At 41.2% G+C, this 17,524-nt stretch overlaps 1 protein-coding gene across 3 annotated transcripts in view; it reads left to right on the forward strand.

Annotated features, from left to right (window-relative positions):
• The window catches only part of VAV3 (vav guanine nucleotide exchange factor 3), a 283,108-nt gene that overhangs the window by 105,916 nt on the left and 159,668 nt on the right, over nt 1-17,524 (forward strand). For all 3 annotated transcript variants that reach the window (XM_090048785.1, XM_090048783.1, XM_090048784.1), the window contains exons 3-5: nt 7,825-7,883; nt 11,811-11,876; nt 17,099-17,207. In XM_090048785.1, the coding sequence (XP_089904911.1) occupies nt 7,825-7,883; nt 11,811-11,876; nt 17,099-17,207 (234 nt within the window). The remainder of the gene's footprint in view (nt 1-7,824; nt 7,884-11,810; nt 11,877-17,098; nt 17,208-17,524) is intronic.

Consider the following 17,524-nt stretch of genomic DNA (forward strand, 5'->3'; position numbering starts at 1 on the left):
ACTGTTAAGGGTTTAGAACAGTTTTCAGTCACTTTTACTGATTTATATGTAATGTCTGTACCTGGCCTTAATTTAGTGTGTTTTGCTTTACCCTTCTGTAAAATGGCGACCAAAAAAGATTTGTTTACGCAGGCTTTTTCTTCATTTGGAAGTTCTGAAGAAGGATAGAAGGATTTACAGAGTTAATCATGGCAATGTATTATTTATTAATCAAATATTGATGACTCTGTTTAGTATCAAGTTGAATGATACCAACTTTTAATTATGGGATGAAAGTTGATGTGGCACACCATTAATATTGCTATTTGCTGCCACATTTTCATGACTGTTTTTTGTAATTTGACTTTATTTGTCTAGTTAGATGCATGAGGTCCTTGTATCACACTGCAGATCTGCTGTTATGATCACCATATCTCTGCTGTGTTTTCCTAGGCCACTCATCTCTTTTCCCATTCCCAGAGGGTTGTGCTTTCATTAGAAAAGTAGGTAGAACTCACAAAGAATATTGTCTTATTATCAGGGGAAGGCAGATGGTGAGAATTTTCAGCATGAGTTCATGGCAACCTTTGCTGGAATAATGTGCTCTTGACATCAGCAGCTGTGTAATCACTATAGAGTTGTCTGGCTACATGTCATTTTTCACATCTGTCAGCTAAATTAGGGATTCAAATGTAAATGCAACACTTCCTGGAGATGACCTTGGGTCTAGAAGTCAATGAATCAATTACCAAAAGACACACATGTATCATCTATGTCAGATAGATACATTTTGACCCACTAGATTTATGGGGAACTTTTGCTATTTTCCTCAGAGCAGCAAAAGGTAACATAATTTTTGAAGTGTGAATCAGCCAAGAATATATATGTTCTGAATTTGGTATTGTTTTTTAAAGGTGCATAATTCTGAGTGGGGCAAATGAGGTGATTTCCCTTTTTGTTTTTCCAGCTCCTTGCAAATGGAAACATCTTATTTAGTGCGCAAGTGTAAGTGGCAACATCTGCTTTTATGCTTATAAGTCACTTTTATGCTATTTTGACAAGGGTCATAAGTCCACAGATTGGTAGAATGTGCATGTCTTTGTATATTATGATCTTCATTTTATTTAGGTATTTCAATTAAACAAGCATCTCTCCAAAACTCTAGACATTAATGTACATCCAAAGAATTTTTGCCCATCCCCAAAAGCTGTCTTCCTACCATATAAAACTGTTCTAGCTTAATCCACAATTCAGTATAACATATTTGGATTGCCCATTCTTCTCCCTGTGTGGAAGACAGGGAAAGGGAGAATGGATGTAGCTGAGCTGAGATCCAAGGCTGTATACTGAGTAGAGGCTTCAGAATCTATTAATAACAATGGAGGAAATGGGCAGGAAACAAATTTTGCAAGTTAAAAACTTGGGTGGGGGGAAGGAAGGGAATGACCATGTGTCAGCTGCTCTGTAATTGTTCAGTGAACTAGTCCTCAATCTCCGGCTTGCAGCACAGATCCTATCTGTGGCACCCTGTCATTCAGCCTGCAGGGCTTCCTGCAGGACCGTGACCCTGCACGCTAGATAGGGCACGTTGGGTGTAATTGGGCCTCATGTCGGCACACGAAGTTGCAGTGTGGTGTGGGGCCCAGAGTTTTATCCTGGCATGTTAGATCAGGTGGAAGCATTGTAGGGACTCATGGACACTGATCCTGGCATGTGGGACTGGGCAGAGGTAGTGTGGCGCCTCTGGGGCTTTGATTGTGGCATGTGAAACTGGGCAGTGGTGGTTTGTGGCCCTTGGAGCAGGTGTTGTCTGATACAGCCTGTGGACCAGTCCCATCCTCCTCATCTGGCCTGCAGAGCCAAAAGGTTGAGCATCTCTGGTTTAGTGCGTCTGCAAACTTTTATTTTGTATGCACAGCATAGCAGGATATATAAATTTCAACAATCATCCTTAGGCGCAAACCCTGGCAATATAGACTAAATGTACAGTTTACAGTTTTCCCTTGAAATTTAATGTATCTTGGCCCAAGAGGCAAACATTTTCTAGTAAGAGTCATTTGCTGCTTGCTTTTCTGGTTTTAAACCAAGGAGTTGAAAGGTACTTATTACTTTATCTGATTTCCAGTCTGTGATGCAACATGAGATGAAAGGTGGCCCTTTATCCAGATTCTTTATTACTTGCTCAGTGTCTAAAAACAGTTAGGGCTCTAGTTGTGTTTTACCTGTACATTTCATTAAGAAACCAACTAGAAGTCTATTCAGGTTTCAGAGCAATGTGCTCTTGACTAAACTATTGCATATTAAACAGGCCATCTTGTTCTGATCATCTTCATCAGCTGAAGATTCTCAGTGTGCTTCAGGTACAGCCACATGAGAAATCAATTCTTTAAGTCAGAGGTCAAGAACCTTTTGCCCCTGGGCAAGATTCAGTCCACAAAGAGATTGATTTCAGCCTGCCAATCATGCCACAAAATTATATTGACAGAAGTTTATATATCCCAATGTAAGTAAGTTCTGTACATATGAAATAAAGGTTTGCAGACCAAACAAAAAATGCTATATCCTTGGCAAGTACAAGGGAGAAATCTTCAGCTGAGCCAAGAGCACAGAGCACATACTAACTCTGCCATTTCTTCTGGCCGAGATGTCATCTCCTTGATTTTTACATGGTTGAGTCTCAGCCAGCTAGCTGTCATCCAGGCACACACAGATCTTATACTGACATTGAATAAATCTTTCAAATGTACTGAAGGGAGCTGATGGAACTGACATGTCGACCCGAGTAGAGAGGATCCTTTCACCCCATAACATCTTCAAATACAAATTAAACAGGAAGGGTGACACAACAGAGCTATGAGTGGGAAAGAATAGGGGGAGGACAAAGATACTAGTTGAAAATAGACTGTGTAGGACACTACATGAGTGATTAGGATGGTTTGAAATCCCTTGGAGGAGACCTCAGTTTACTCTGGGTATATCTGAACTGTTTCCACAATGACCTCAGGAACTCTACTCGTGAGCACATCCCACTCACCCACACCTGTACATGCCAAAGCTGGCGATGAGGCAGAGGAGCTATCCCTCAGGGCGTCCCTGCTGCTGTTCTCAAGCTTGCTGTCTCCAGTGTGCTTGAGTGCAGTCAAAGGGGGCACTTGCAGATATTCCCCAGAGTAGTTTTACAGACTTTCAAAGGAGTTCAGCCTGTAATGAGGCCAAAAGTATTCTAGTGGCTGGTGTAATCTTTTTCAGGTACATGAATGGCTGTTGCAGTACGTAGAAAATCTATCTCAGAGGGAAGGTTTTTATATTCATTTCAACCTGTAACATAATTAGCACGCTTTTGGTCAGAACTAATGACCAGCTGACATATTGGGTAGCTTGCTATATTGGGTAGCTTGCTATTTATGTAGTTAGCCAAAAAGAACTGATACACTGCCTAGTTTTATGCATCTGAGGTGTTTCTCACAGTAACAAGCACAACTTTACAGTAAGCATTTGCTGGAGTAAATCCAAAGTTAGGGGTCAAAATTACAATATTTTCTCATATACAACACGTGCCATTTCCCTCCAAATCAGTCCCCAAAGACTGGTGGTTGTGTGTATTAAGTGAGAGGTTTTTTCTCACGGGGATGGAAGTATCCTGCTTTGATTCCTGTTCCACAGTGCAGTAGCTGTTGTAGTTCTGTTCAGGCAGCTTAGGGAGTCAGTTGACTTAATGGCTCATTATTCTTCACTCCAGAGGTGTTAATGATCATCTCTCCTTTTTAAACTTCTTGATATTCCACTAATCAAGATAACCTTTCTTGGAGCAGTTTTGCTGTGTGCTAGCTGCTCCTGGTCTCTCTTCTCGTGTTTCACAGCTTTGGCAACTCTTAGGTCTTTTCAAAATCATAGATTCGCCCATGGAGACCAGCCTTCGGTAGCAGCTAGTTTCAGTTTTAGTTGAGCAGGAAAGGGAGGGTGGGTCAACTGAGGATTAGGTTCTGTTCCTGCTCTATGCACCCATCACTTTGGAAAAAGCTTTTTTTTTTCTTCATTTTGCCTTCCAAAATTATGTATGTATCATATTCTGGGGTCTGTTTATATGCAGGAAAAATACAGTAACAAAACATTCACTTGCTGAGATTATAAAATGAAAATTAACCTAGATAAATTTTATAAGTGGCTAGGCACATCTATAGATGGAGGCTGTTGCCTGTTTAGGGGACAGATGTGGCTTCTATATTACGTTGCAATACTTATTTTTATGTCTCCTCCAAAATATCAGTGCAAAAAAGATTTTAAAAGGCTAGTTTTAAGGCTGCATTTGAAATATGGGGCTTTCAGGTCAACTGTTCTGACAGAGATAGAAAGACAGAAAAGCAAATGAAAAAGAAAATAAAAAGCCCAGTATAACAAAGTAGGAGAAATCTCCACTGCAAGAAAAACAAAGTTCTTCCTGTAGTGGGCTACTGCTGTAAGCATGTGCAGAAATAGCGGATGATATACTGAAGAATATTGTTTCAGGAAATTTCAAAACAATATTTAATTAGAGGGCACAAGAGTACTTATAAACTACAGTGAATTAGCTTCTGGTAATCTGCTGATAAACAGCTGCTTAATATATGTGTGTGCACGTGTGTGGCAGTTGCAAGTCATTTGGAATAAAAATAAATGCTAAGTAAAAAAAAAAAATCCACTGTTGGAGTACTGGATGAAATAATAAGTTAATGCTCATTGCTCTTGCCAACTCTGCTTGAAACAAATGAATCAGGAGTACATCATCCACCAGAGATTAGTGTACACAAGGAATGTGTTTCCTTGTGTAGTGTTTTATTTTTAAATGTACCACCCTGTTTTGCGTAAGTTGATCATGTACTGAAAAACTTGGATGTTATCTTCTTGAAGTGCTGTGTGCTTTCATAATGGCTTTGACAATGATGTGTACTTCTGTGGAGCTGCATCACTTCTGTCCCCAAGACTTAAAATCACTATATAGATCACTTAAAAGCGCTATATAGATCACTTAGATATGCTGTAAGAGTAGAGTTTTCTCTTAATTTTCTTGAGTTTTTCAAGTGCTTGTCCATTTGTTGCTTAGGTCTGCTGTATCTGATTCTTTCTCAAAGGCCTATGCGATATCTAAAAGTTTGTGTAAATTCATCATCCAGTAACCCTCTAGTAACCCTCATTCATGGATATACATCTGTTTGTGTTGGGAATTGTACAAACAATTCCTTTCCCCAAGGATCTTAAATTTTGTAAGTTAGCATCTGGAATCAAGACCCTGAAACCCTTTGACATAGATGTGCAAAAAGTTACTGGAAGGTGAAGGACAGCAGGGATTTGCAGTGTCTCAGCTTTTCTGTGGTCACTTCCTATGTGTACACTTTTACCCTATATTAGTAGCAAAGTCCTTGAAGGCCAAGAGTTTGTACATACTGAGGGGTAAGAGCATGTACGTAGGCAATTTATTGTGAAGCACCTGACATCTTGTAAGTCTTTGCCTGACTGCCCACTTGTTTGTGTTGATATCCTCAGCTCAATTGTGCAATGCAGCTTCTTGTGAATATGGTCTAATGGGATGAAGTATTTAAATCGTCCAGTATGAAAGAAGGATATAGGATCTTGAAAGATTCCATAGTTTGAGTTAAATAAACTATATAATTCCTCTTAAATACAAGAATGCAAGGGAAGAGAAACATGACAAAGCCTTACGTGCAGAGTGCAGACTTTCTCATTGTGGTTTCTGACGCAACAAGCTGACTTAGCTGGTACAGCATGAGATCTAGTAAAATCACACAATGTGTATAGCAAGTATTGAAACTAGTGTTGGTCAGAAAAACTGTGATAAAACTTTTATTAGAATTTGTTAATTTCTTGATATGAAATTCCTTTCTCTTCCCAGTAGCTTTCCCATCTCCTTGGTGGCTGAAAGCTTAAATTGCTTTGCTCCCTAGCTGCTGGCAGGCTGATGTGAAGTTACAAGTGTGAAACCCCTGCAAGTCTTACCTACCAAGCCCCCAGGTTTGTAGGGCTCATGGGTCCATGCATCTTCCAGATCCCATGACTTGAGGGCAGCCAGCAAGTGGACTGCCTTGAACTCAAGGCTTCTGGGGCCACCAGGATCCACAGCTCTGTAGTAACCCACCAGACACACTGTGAGGACTTTATTTCCTTTCTTGGAGTATTCTGTTCATTGAAAAGAATTATTTTTCTTGCCCAGGTCTACTGCTAGAACTTTGTACATTGTTTGTGAAAATTAAATATGTGGATAGACTGGAGTTGGGCTAAGTATAATGACCAGCAATGTAGTTGCCTGTAGTCTATGAAATTGGATAAATCTATTTGTGTAAACTGAGATAATGTGTGGCTCTCTTTGTGTTTGATAGTTTGCTCTTTTAATAAGAGCAGCTTAACTACAAGTATGCGATCTCCTATTTCAGGGTTGTCCAGGTTCTAGACTGAGGGAGATTGCACATCATGGGCTGCAGACCCTTGGGTACCTCCTTTCCCCAGCCCTGGTTTCCCCCCTTTTATTTCATGTGTCAAAAGAAAGCTTTTATTTGTAACGTAAGTCTAGTTTAATATAGCCTGGATGTAGCTCTGGTTCCACTGAAATTGTGACCATTAGGTCTGTAAGGCCCTTTTTTCCTGGAATATATTAATTGCCAATCTTTTGGGCAATTGAGGTGCAAGGTAGCACAAATTATTTATAATGCAGAACATGCTTCCAGTTGTGAGCAAAGTATAAATTGGCCTTGTATCACAAATGAATGCAGAATAGTTTTTACATATGCTACCAGATTAAGGTTCCTTCTCTTGCCTATCTTCTTATTGAATGTCCTAGTAAAGGGGTTGTGAACCAGGGGTGCGCGTACCCCTCGGGGTACTTGCGAAGGGCCTATGGGGTATGTGCAGGCAGGCAGGGACAGAGTGCTGCCACGCGCCATCTCGTGCTGCCGCACAGGTGCTGCCTGCCCAGCCAGATGCAGAGGGCAGGGAAAGCTCACACACAGTGCCTGCCACTGCTCCACGTTTGGCTGTGTGCTAACCCCCAGCCCCGCTCTGTCTGGCCTCATGTACCCTACCCCTCGTCTGCCTCGCTCCACATCTGGCTGTGCACTGCCCCACCTTCCCTTCTCTGCGTCTGGCTACCAGGGGTACACTGATCCAAAAAGGTTGAAAACCTCTGTCCTAGTATACCCACATGAAGTTTCTTCTTGGAATGAAACGTCAAGAACTTAGACATTTTCTAGAGAGTAGCTGAGGCTATATGTGCTTCTGACTCATTTATTTTATTCCTAAAAATGTGTTTCTGCTTATGATTTATCATATGGCTCCCTCTTCTGGTCAATGAATAAAAAACATGAATGATTTTTTTTCTCAGTCTTTCTCTCTTGGAAGAAAACCTTTTGTGGCAGTCTATAGGATTAAAATCTGATTAATGTCACATTCATGTCTCATTGAAATTGGAATGCATTTAATAGATTTTTCTGAACAATTTTTCTATACATAGCTTTTTGATTATTTGAATGTTGTTCTGAAAACTTATTTAATTGGATTCTTTTTTTGAACCTATTAAAACTTGTAAATCAGAGACATCTTGCTCTTCCTAACCTACTACTAAAAAAATCCAAACCAAAACAAAGAACACTTGGGATGTAATCCTGTGAAATGGTGAATATCCTCAATGCCTATATAATTCCATGGGAGTTGAGGGCATGCAGTGCTTTGCACAGTATTTATTTATGATATGTGGTATAAACTAAGCACAAACTTATTACAAAATTGAAAAGGGGAACAAAATGTGGACTAGTTTCTCATCTCCAACTATAAACATATTTTCTCTTCCATTCTTTGTAGGTCATAGAAACACTCTCAAAACTTTCCCGCACTCCTATTGCATTAACTACAGGAATAAGGTATGTTCTTGCTGTTATAATGGACTTGTAGACTGCTTTGGTTATTGTTAATTTGTATGAAATAACATTTATTATGATAAATAGTTAAAAAAAAAAAAATACAGGTTTTGAGGTAGAAAAAAATTGCAGTGATTTTGGTGCTACTTATTACTTATAGGTTTCCTTTATTCTCTTGAGTAGAATTAGCAATCATGCCTTTAAAAATCTTAAATTGTTTTGGGATTTTTATTTATAGCTTTTATTTACACACACACACACACACACAAAGAGAATGGTAGCCTATACTTAAATATTTTATGAGCCCTGTTGACAAGATATTTTGTGTTGTGGTAGCTTTATTTGTGCTTAGGGCTAGAAAAAAACATTCACTAATAGCTAGTGGGATACTGTCCTTAAAATGGAGTAGAAACTATGTCCTCCATTGTAACACTATTAGACTTATTTTTCATAGCTTCATGCTTGTAAAGACAACCTTCCAAATGTGAACTGAATGTAAACTGAATGCTCTGTGTTTTCCTGAGTCAGCAGTCAACTGTAATGCTTCTGGTGTAAGTTGCACCTTTCCTAAGAAGGAGCAGAGCAAAAATGATGCGAATCTGCCCAATTTTTCATTGCTGCTATTTAGGATGCTAAGGGCAGTAGTTAAACTGTCAAGAATAATGAGAGTTTCATGCTGCTACTTGGGAAGGCTGTCAGAGGCTTCTTAGGAAAATTTGGAGCTTATAACAGAGTGGGGAAATTAGTTACAAAGGCACTGAGAGGAGGACTGCCCTCTTGTGATCTTAGGCAGTCTCTCACAGTTGAGGATGATTGTTTTCCATGATTGTCTTACCTGCATGTCTGAAGATGGCTGATGAGGCCTATCCAGGATCAACAGACTCTATTGCAGCTTGAACGTATATTTCCATGGGGGGGGTGTGGCTCTGGATTCTTGATTTGGTCCACAACACTCCAATTTCTGCTGCTCCCACTTTTCCATCTTCCGTTGTTGTGAGTTTTCAAAGTACTGAGATCCTTGCAGCAGATTCTTCCCCCATTTGGGGCTGTCCCGTGTGATAGTCTCTCATGGGTTGACATCGATGTTTATTTTTTTTTGAGATGGTCTTGGGCCATCCCTGAAGTGCTTTCTCTGCCCTGTTCTTGACCATGTGCCTTGGCTGAGCTTGGAGAATAAAACTTGCTTCGGGAGTCTGCAGTTGACATCTGGATGACATGGCTGACCCAACGAAATTGATGTTAGATGATATTTGCCTCAGTACTCATGGTGTTTGCTTGCAGGAGGGCGCTAACATTGGTTTATTTGTCTTCCTGCTGGATTTGGAGGATCTTTTGCAGGTAGCATTGATCATACTTCTCCAGTAACTTTAGGTGTCTCCTGTACATTGTCCATATCTTGACTCTATACAACAAGGTAGGGATCATGACTGCTTGATAAACTATGGATCTGATGTTGCGATCTTTGAACACCCATTTCTTCAGGCATCCAAGGGCTACACTTGCACATTTGAGGTGATGTTGGATTTCTTCGTCTGTGTCAGGCTTCTGTGAGAGATTGTTTCTGAAGTACGGGAAATAATCAGTGTTCTCCAGTGTCTCACTGTGAATCTGGATTACCAGAGCTAGCAACTGTTCATTAGGAGCTTGTTGGTGGAAGATCTTAGTCTTCTGAGTGTTAAATGTCAGTCCCATTTTCTTGTATGGCTCTATAAAGACTTCGACAATTTTCTGAAGGTTGGCTTCTAAGTGAGGCGGGGCAATTATTATAGGCGGAGGGCCGCTTACTGAGTTTTGGCAAGCCAGAGGGCTGCATGACAGGCAGCCAGGGACAGATCAATATTAATTTTCCAAATTTTTTTAGGGCTCCACGGACCGGATAGACTGGCTTGGTGGCCTGCAGGCTGGATGTGGCCCCTGTTTTGCCCACCCCTGCGCTACAGCATCATCAGCATACTGGAGCTAAATGATTGAGGTCAGGGAGGTCTTGGTTTTGGCTTAGTTAGTTGAGGTTAAACAGCTTCCATTCATTCGATAGTTTAGTTCCACTCTGGCTGGAAGCTTGTTGGTAGCCAGATTTGGCATTGCAGCAAGAAATATTGAGAAAACTCCTGTTTTAACCTCAAAGGAACCTGAGAACCACCACTCACATACAGTCACGGACAGGAAGAGGATAGTGACACACTTTGGTGGGCATCTGTGCTTCAGAAGAATCCTCCATAACACTTCTCGGCTAACAGAGTTGAAAGCTTTCATGAGGTCAAAGAAGGCTATGTAGAGAGGCTTATATTGTTACCAGCATTTCTCCTGCAGCTGGCGAGCTGTGAAGATCATGTCAGTTGTGTCTCCACCCACACTGAGATTCTGGAAGGAGCTCTTCAGCAAGTGGAAGGAGAAGGTACATGAGGGTTCTTGTAATGATCTTTGCTGTGGTGGATAGCAAGGCTGATTGCTCTGTAGTTTCCACAGTTGGATTTGTCTCCTTTCTTGAAGATTGTCACAATCGTGGTGGTGTCCCTGAGGTTGCCTGGGATTTCCTCATTATTCTAGATTCTTAAGATGAGGGCATGAAGCTGTGATGTAAGCTTCTCTCCTCCCTGTTTGAAGTTGCTTTGGAGCAGATGTTTCTCAGTAGGCCATTCCCTTCTTAACTTCTCTGCCAGAGACCCGAATCTAACCCATTGTCTTTTATGCTCTAACTCTATTTTTGCTTTTAGATCAGTGAATTTATATGTTTGGTCAGTTTTTTTTTCAACCTGTATCTGCTCCTGGGAGATTCAATACACTGGGACAGTTTTCATTTCCTGATATTTCCCTCCCCTTATGTCCCCAGCCAACCTCAACTGAAGTGCAGGTAGTATAGATGGAAAACCTAGAGATATGGGGCATCACTGAGGTGAAAAGTTTCCCTTAACTGAACCAAACATTATTATGAATTTTACTGATGATGCCTTGTGTTTCTTTACTGGACAAGTAACCAGGGCTTTTGATCTTAAATTCTGTGCAGAGTGTTTGATAACCTCTGGCTAGGGACAGACATTACACACGAACCGGTTTAAGGGGTGCACTGTTGGTGCACCCCTGAAGAGAACAGATGCCCTCCACTGATGTCAGCAACATGAGTCTTCTGCATTTGAAGAGGAAAAAGTAATACTATTTCTTCAGGCCAACTCTCTAGCCTGAAAAGGCAGTAGTGGAGGAAACTAGGCAGATGATAGCAACTGCTACTTCTTGATTGATCCTGCTTTCCAGCCTCATCCTTTTCAGAGGCAGTAAGAATTGCATTTCTGTGCAAGTACCCTCTGAAGAGTTAATCTAAAAGTAAACCTGTGGGCAAATCTTGGTAACTTGCATTGAAAAATTTTTTGGCTCCAGGATTTCAGACTCTTTCCTTGGGGATTTAGTTTATTACTTCAAAATAAACTTTTACCCTACTTCAATCCATCATAAAATTTTATCCTAGTTCAACCCATCAGTCATGTCCATTCTTCTGGCCTGGAGTCTTTTGCAAGGACCTGTCTACTTTCTATAAGATTGCATTTTACTACCTTGCAGGTTGAACATCTGTGCTCCACCTTCTTCTTAGCCCTGGTTCCTATGAGAGAATACTTTGCAAGCCATCTACCAGAAATCCTGAGTTTCAAATATAAAGATTCTGTACAAATCTCAGAACTCATGGCTTCTGGGCACAAATTCAGGTTTACTAGTTAACTACACATTATTTAATACTTGCATGGGAAATTAGTAAATGACTTGTATTGTTATTTGTAACAACTTTGTCATGCTTATTTGTTGAATTTACTTTAAAGAGATTATAAACACACGTACACACTAATTGAAAAAGCATGTAAATATAAATTGAAATTTCGGAATCAAATCAGTAGCCAGACTGGGTAGTGTAAAATCCATACTTCTGTCTTTTTGTCTCTACAGGCCTTTCCCTACAGAAGAAAGCGTTGATGATGAAGATATCTACAAAGGCCTTCATGATTTAATAGAGTATGTTGTAAATCTTTAACAGATTGAAAAGTATTAGCTTTCTGCTGTGCAGAGAATTCTTTAAATGAGATGATGAACTATGTATTTAAAATAAAAGATATCTGGTCAAGATTTGGTTAGAAAGGAAGGATCAATTATATATTAAAAAAAGGCTTCCTTTAGGGAATTTTATACATTAAATATATCTGAAAATATATGTTTCACAAGGGAGTTGGGTGGCAAAATAATATTTGAATATACTTTGAATTATTTGTTTGTATTATTAGAATGTTTTGATAAAAATTACATAATCAGTTAAATTTTTGGCCCAGATCCCGCAAACAGTTGTACTTGTGCAGATCATTATTTGTGTAAGTACTCCCACTGAAGTCTGTAGATCTTGAGTGGACTTGCCCCTGTGGATTTAGTCATCCAGGCCCTTTTGCTTGACTACAGGTTACCACAGGTATTTTTTTTACACCACAGTGATTGAAATGCAATTTGTCAGGTGAAGCAGTATCTCTTATTAGACCAGCATGTATTGCTAGGAAAGATAGGAGACAAATGTTTGAGCTTCAGGTATCCTTCATCAGGTCAGAGAGAGAAGCACTCGCAGTCCAAGCTTAAACACAAGGTAGAACAATTGGTTTAGTTCGGGGCGGGCAGTTATTTTGGGCAGAGTGCCGCTTACCCAGTTTTGGCAAGCTGTCATGGGTAGCCTCATGGGTATCCCCACCCCCTGGTCACCATCTTGTGACCAATGTCCCAATGTCTTGGGACCAATGTCTCAGGGACAGCACCGATGGGGTGCAGGCTGGCAGGGATCTGTGGAGCCGGGCTGGGCTGCACCAGCAGGGAGAGGGGGGAGCTGGCCAGGCTCCATGGAGCCCCTGCTAGCTGGGACCCTGTATTCCTGCCACCCTGCTCTGGGCCCCACTGGCACTTGCCCCAGGACACCGGTGTGGGCCCCACTCACTTCCAGTGCCCCCCAGCCCCGCTGTACAGGTGGGGGGCAGCGTGAAGCCCTGACCCCATGCTCACCAGCAGGTAACGAGTTGGTGCTGATTGTGGGGAAAAGCGGCCTCTTCCCTGCCCCATGACTTGTACTCCCTGCTGCAGCCACGTGCAGCCCACATGGGGCTGCCTGTACCTGCTCAGGACAGCCCCGCATGGGCTGCGAGCGGCTGCAGCAGGGAGCACAGGGCAGGGGAGGGGCTGCTTTTCCCTGCCACCCACTTACCTGAGGTTCTAGCAGGGTGCACTCGCACGGTCCCAGGCCTGAAACCTCTGCTGCGGCTTCCAGTGGGGCTGGGCAGGTCCTGCTGTTGTGGGGGTCTGCTGGGGCTTCCCCATGGTCCTACTGCCCCTGGTTTCTGTCATTTTTTTACAGGAACCAAGGACAGATCAGTATTAATTTTCTAAATTTTTTTAGGGGCCTCGTGGGCCGGATCTGGCTTGTGGGCTGTATTTTGCCCCCCCCCCCCCGCTTTAGTTTAACCTAATTAGAGTAATGACTGTAGCCACTTAAAAGAGATGTGGGCATAAAGCAACTGGATACCAAAAAAACATAGACTTAATAGTCATTAGATGGAGTTTGTTGTACTAACCTCTCATCTCACCTTTGCTGACTTTTATTTACAATGAGCAACATTTTTGTAGCACATACTAATATTCCAGTTGTGTTAATAGCTCATGGGTGAATTTAAAACCTCTGGCACACGTTCATTTCAAGACACAGTGGGATCTGATCCCTGATCCCAACAATGAGTCGTGCCTCCTTACCATGTACATGGTAAAAGCCCTGATTTTGGGATTGGGAATCAGATCTCAGTTGAGCCCTTCTTACACGGCAGTTCAGGGAAGCACTGGCAAGTTGAAAGCTGGGTGCCTGCAGGTCTGGAGTCAGGGCTGACAATGAGCTGATTTTTCTACTCTGGCCAGGGACCATACTGGAATCTCAAACTAGCTCCAGTGTGGTCTGGGGCCCAGCTAACAATCAAATGATTGTCAACTTTGGCCCCAGGGTCCACACTCAGATAATAGTTGGTCCTCACCTCTGACTGCACTGGAGCTGGTTCAGGACCCCGGTGTGGTTCATGCCAGGAGCTGACAGTCAGCTGATTTTTACCCTCACCAGAATCTGTTGCACTTTCAGTGTAAAATGTTCTACAAACCAGCCATAATGGCTGGTTTAATATTTTATGGCACCTTAAATTAGGTACATGTGTAGCACTCTTGCAATCTGTGTCATGGTTAACATATTAAATCACAACATAAATGTAACATGTAGAGGGGGCATAAGAAACACTTTATAGAATTATAAAACGTGGTTTTTCAGATTTTGTTTTTATAGCAGTATTAAACATCAAATCCTAATACAATAGGAGATGAATATGCTTTCAGCAAGAAGAGAACGTCTCATGGTATATAGTCAGTACCCTACAAAAGGCCTCATGATATATAGCTCTATTGCAGTTTCTGCAAAGAAGGTTCCTAAGTATGTTCCTAAAATAGGAATATCTATTATTTTGAGAAGAATATCCCTTGTTTTGATTACTGTAATGGTTTACATGCCAAAAATTTTTGCCACGAAGCATTTACTTCAGATTGGTTGATATACCTTTACATTGTTTTGCACATATTGTATGGTGAAATTTGATAGCTGGCTGCTTGTTAAAATATAAATAAGAAAAAACTAAAAGGAAATATGCATTTAGTAATATAAACACTTCTAGATATCACCATGTGAGTTACTTAAATCTTTGGGATTTTCCTTAACTAGTGCAGTTTATTTTACAAACATAATTCACATTAATGGCCTGAATCTAAATGGTCCCCATGGAACTACATGTTTAGAATGATTTAAATAATTTTTCTTTGCCTTTTTACTTTTTAAAATCGTGCTTTTTTCATTCTCATCTTTTAAAAATACTCCCAAGTGAAGTTCCTTTTACTAGTCTTTGTTACCTTCCATGCATACACAGAAATCACTCAAAATAGTATGCATGTGATGAAAAATGACATATTGAAATATTTTACTCCTAAAAAGTAAAAAGGCAAAATCCTATGTTATGATTTTGACTGAGATTTTCAAAGAGGCATTTGGAATATGAATAATTAAATCACACTAATATTGGCTCCCACCCCTTACTACATTAACTACCTGTAGAAAACAGCTCATGGAAATATAGGCTGCTTATACATGTATTTGGGGTGGGGCGTTTTAATTAGAGTGGTTCCCAGAGAGCTGCTCTAATTAAAATTTCTCACCGCCATGTGCATAAGCCCCCACAGATTTAAACATGGCTGCAGAGGCACTTTATCGAAACCCTGTCAAATGAGGTTTAGATAAAGCTCCCTATAGGGGTTTATACATGTGATGATTAGACTATGCTAGAGCCAGAGGTGGATTAAGGTATACTGGGGCCCTGGGCAAATGAAAAATTGGAGGCCCCTTCCCCTCCTAGTGCTGATGTGGGAGGCTGGGTGGACCCCACTGGGCTGGGGGGCACATGCCCACGTTTTCTCCCTGCCCCTGCTATGGCTGAATGTACACACATAAATGGACACGTACACATGGGCACTCACACAGGCGTATGCAATCTACTCTCACTCTCTGCATATAGATACACACACAGAGTCACAGGCAGACTCATACATAGACATACACACCCATGCACAGACAAACCACAGACATGCACAGACCCAGACACAGACAGACCCATACACACACTTTCCCCTGTCAAGACCTCCCCCATCCCCCACTCTTGATCACACGGAGGCAGCCCTCCCACCCCCACCCGTGAGCCACCTGTGGCTCAGTCTCACTCCTCACCTGGCTCCTGTTACAGGGAGTTGCTCTGGGCCAGGCCGAGAGCACTGCACCATGTCTGTGCAGGTAGGTGGTGGCACTGGGAGGGGTGGCTGCAGGGGGGCTAAGATGAATTTGTGGGGGGCTATAGATGCCAAGGCCCTCCCTACATCACCACCCACAAAGGCACGTTGCAGTGCAGCAAGGCACTCCTGGCCTGGCCCAACCCACTCCCCCAGGTAGGGCATGGTTCTCCCAGCCCGGCTTGGCTCCCTCCACTCTAGATGCAGAGCCACCTGGCCTGCCCCACTCTTCCAGGCATAGTGCGGTTCTCCTGGCCCGACTGCAGCCCTGCCCCCCTCCCCTCCAGCCCCATTAGGGGTGGGGCCACACTTCTAGCTCCCAGGGAAATAAATGTGAAAGCTGCAGTTTGAAACTTGGCACCAAAAATGGGTGCTGAGTTTAAAACTGTGGCTTTCACTTCCCTGCTGATGAGGATCCTGGGGCCCGGGCTTCAAATTGGTAGGGGCCTCTGGGCTTGTGCCCAGCTGGCCCATGCATGAATCTGCCTATGGCTGGAGCATCCCAACTAGAACACAGAGCAGACTTGTTCTAATTAGAATGTGAAACAGCACATGTATAGGTGCCCATAGTAACTATTTCTAAATGAGTAAGTAGTTCTAAATATGTTAGATCAGGTAAAGGAAATAATCCAAGTATGGTAGCACATAGCTCCATGTAGCTAGACTGCTTCTGTATTACTGAGTGTAAGAGAGAGTCTCTTTCTGTCCTTTTCCTTCTCTTCCTTTTCCCAATAAAAATATTGTGGCAATCTTTATTTCTTTGTAAAAATATTCTGATTGGCTCTATTCAATGCCTTATTTTTTGGTAGACATCTTTCACTTTTTTTAACATTTTTTAATTCAGTTAGTTTTGTTTCTTTAACTTTGCATTAGTTTTATAGGTCAGATTTAAACATGTCTAGCTAAAAATTAAGGGTCTTACTGATTAATTTTTTAATTTTTTCAATTTTTTTATAGTCCATTCCTGGTCTAACTCAGTTTGTTGTGTTTGATTTGTCTGCTTAGGCTGCTTGTAAAAATCCTGCCATTTTGTGATTTTTTTTCTTCCTGTTGTTTCAGGGGTATTGGCTGTAGCTGTGGTGGTCTAAGGACATAGGTAGACAAAATTCTTTGGGTAAATCTGGTATCTTTAATTAGAGCAACTAAAATAGTTGGAAAAATTCTTTGCAAGCTTTTGTGTACAAATATGCTTCTTCAGGCAGAACAAGCGTCTGCAGTTCCAACTATTTTAGTTGGTCTAATAAAAGATTTACTCAAAGAACCTGCCTTCTTGTTGTTGGCGTTGTCATTTCCATTTGATATACAGAACTTTTACAATGTCTCCCTTTTTTTTTTTTTTTGCCTTTCAGTGAATCTGGTGTAGATGAAGATGAAGAGTTATATGATTGTGTTTATGGAGAAGATGAAGGGGGGGAAGTATATGAAGACCTAATGAAAGATGAAGCAGCAAATCCACCTGTATGATTTTCCCATTTTTATTTAGAGTAACTTCAGGTTTTTCATGAAGAAATAGTACCAGTATGTGAAATTTTAGTTTAAATATAAGAATATCAACCTACAATGAAATCAATATTCTCTTATGGAGAGCTGAAAAAGGTTAATTATTGTAGTTCTAATTGAATAAATGAGAAGTTAAAAAAAAGATTTAGTTGCTTATACATAGTAAGGTATGCCAGTTGAATTTGTATATTTGTATATTTCAATATACAATATGCTAATTAAATTTAAGATCAATGAAAAATTAAATCCTACTTTTAAAAAAAATAGGACACTTT

The sequence above is a fragment of the Crocodylus siamensis genome, chromosome 5 (assembly GCF_052110815.1).
Source record: "Crocodylus siamensis isolate JL-2025a chromosome 5, ASM5211081v1, whole genome shotgun sequence".
Classification (NCBI taxonomy): Eukaryota; Metazoa; Chordata; order Crocodylia; family Crocodylidae; genus Crocodylus; species Crocodylus siamensis.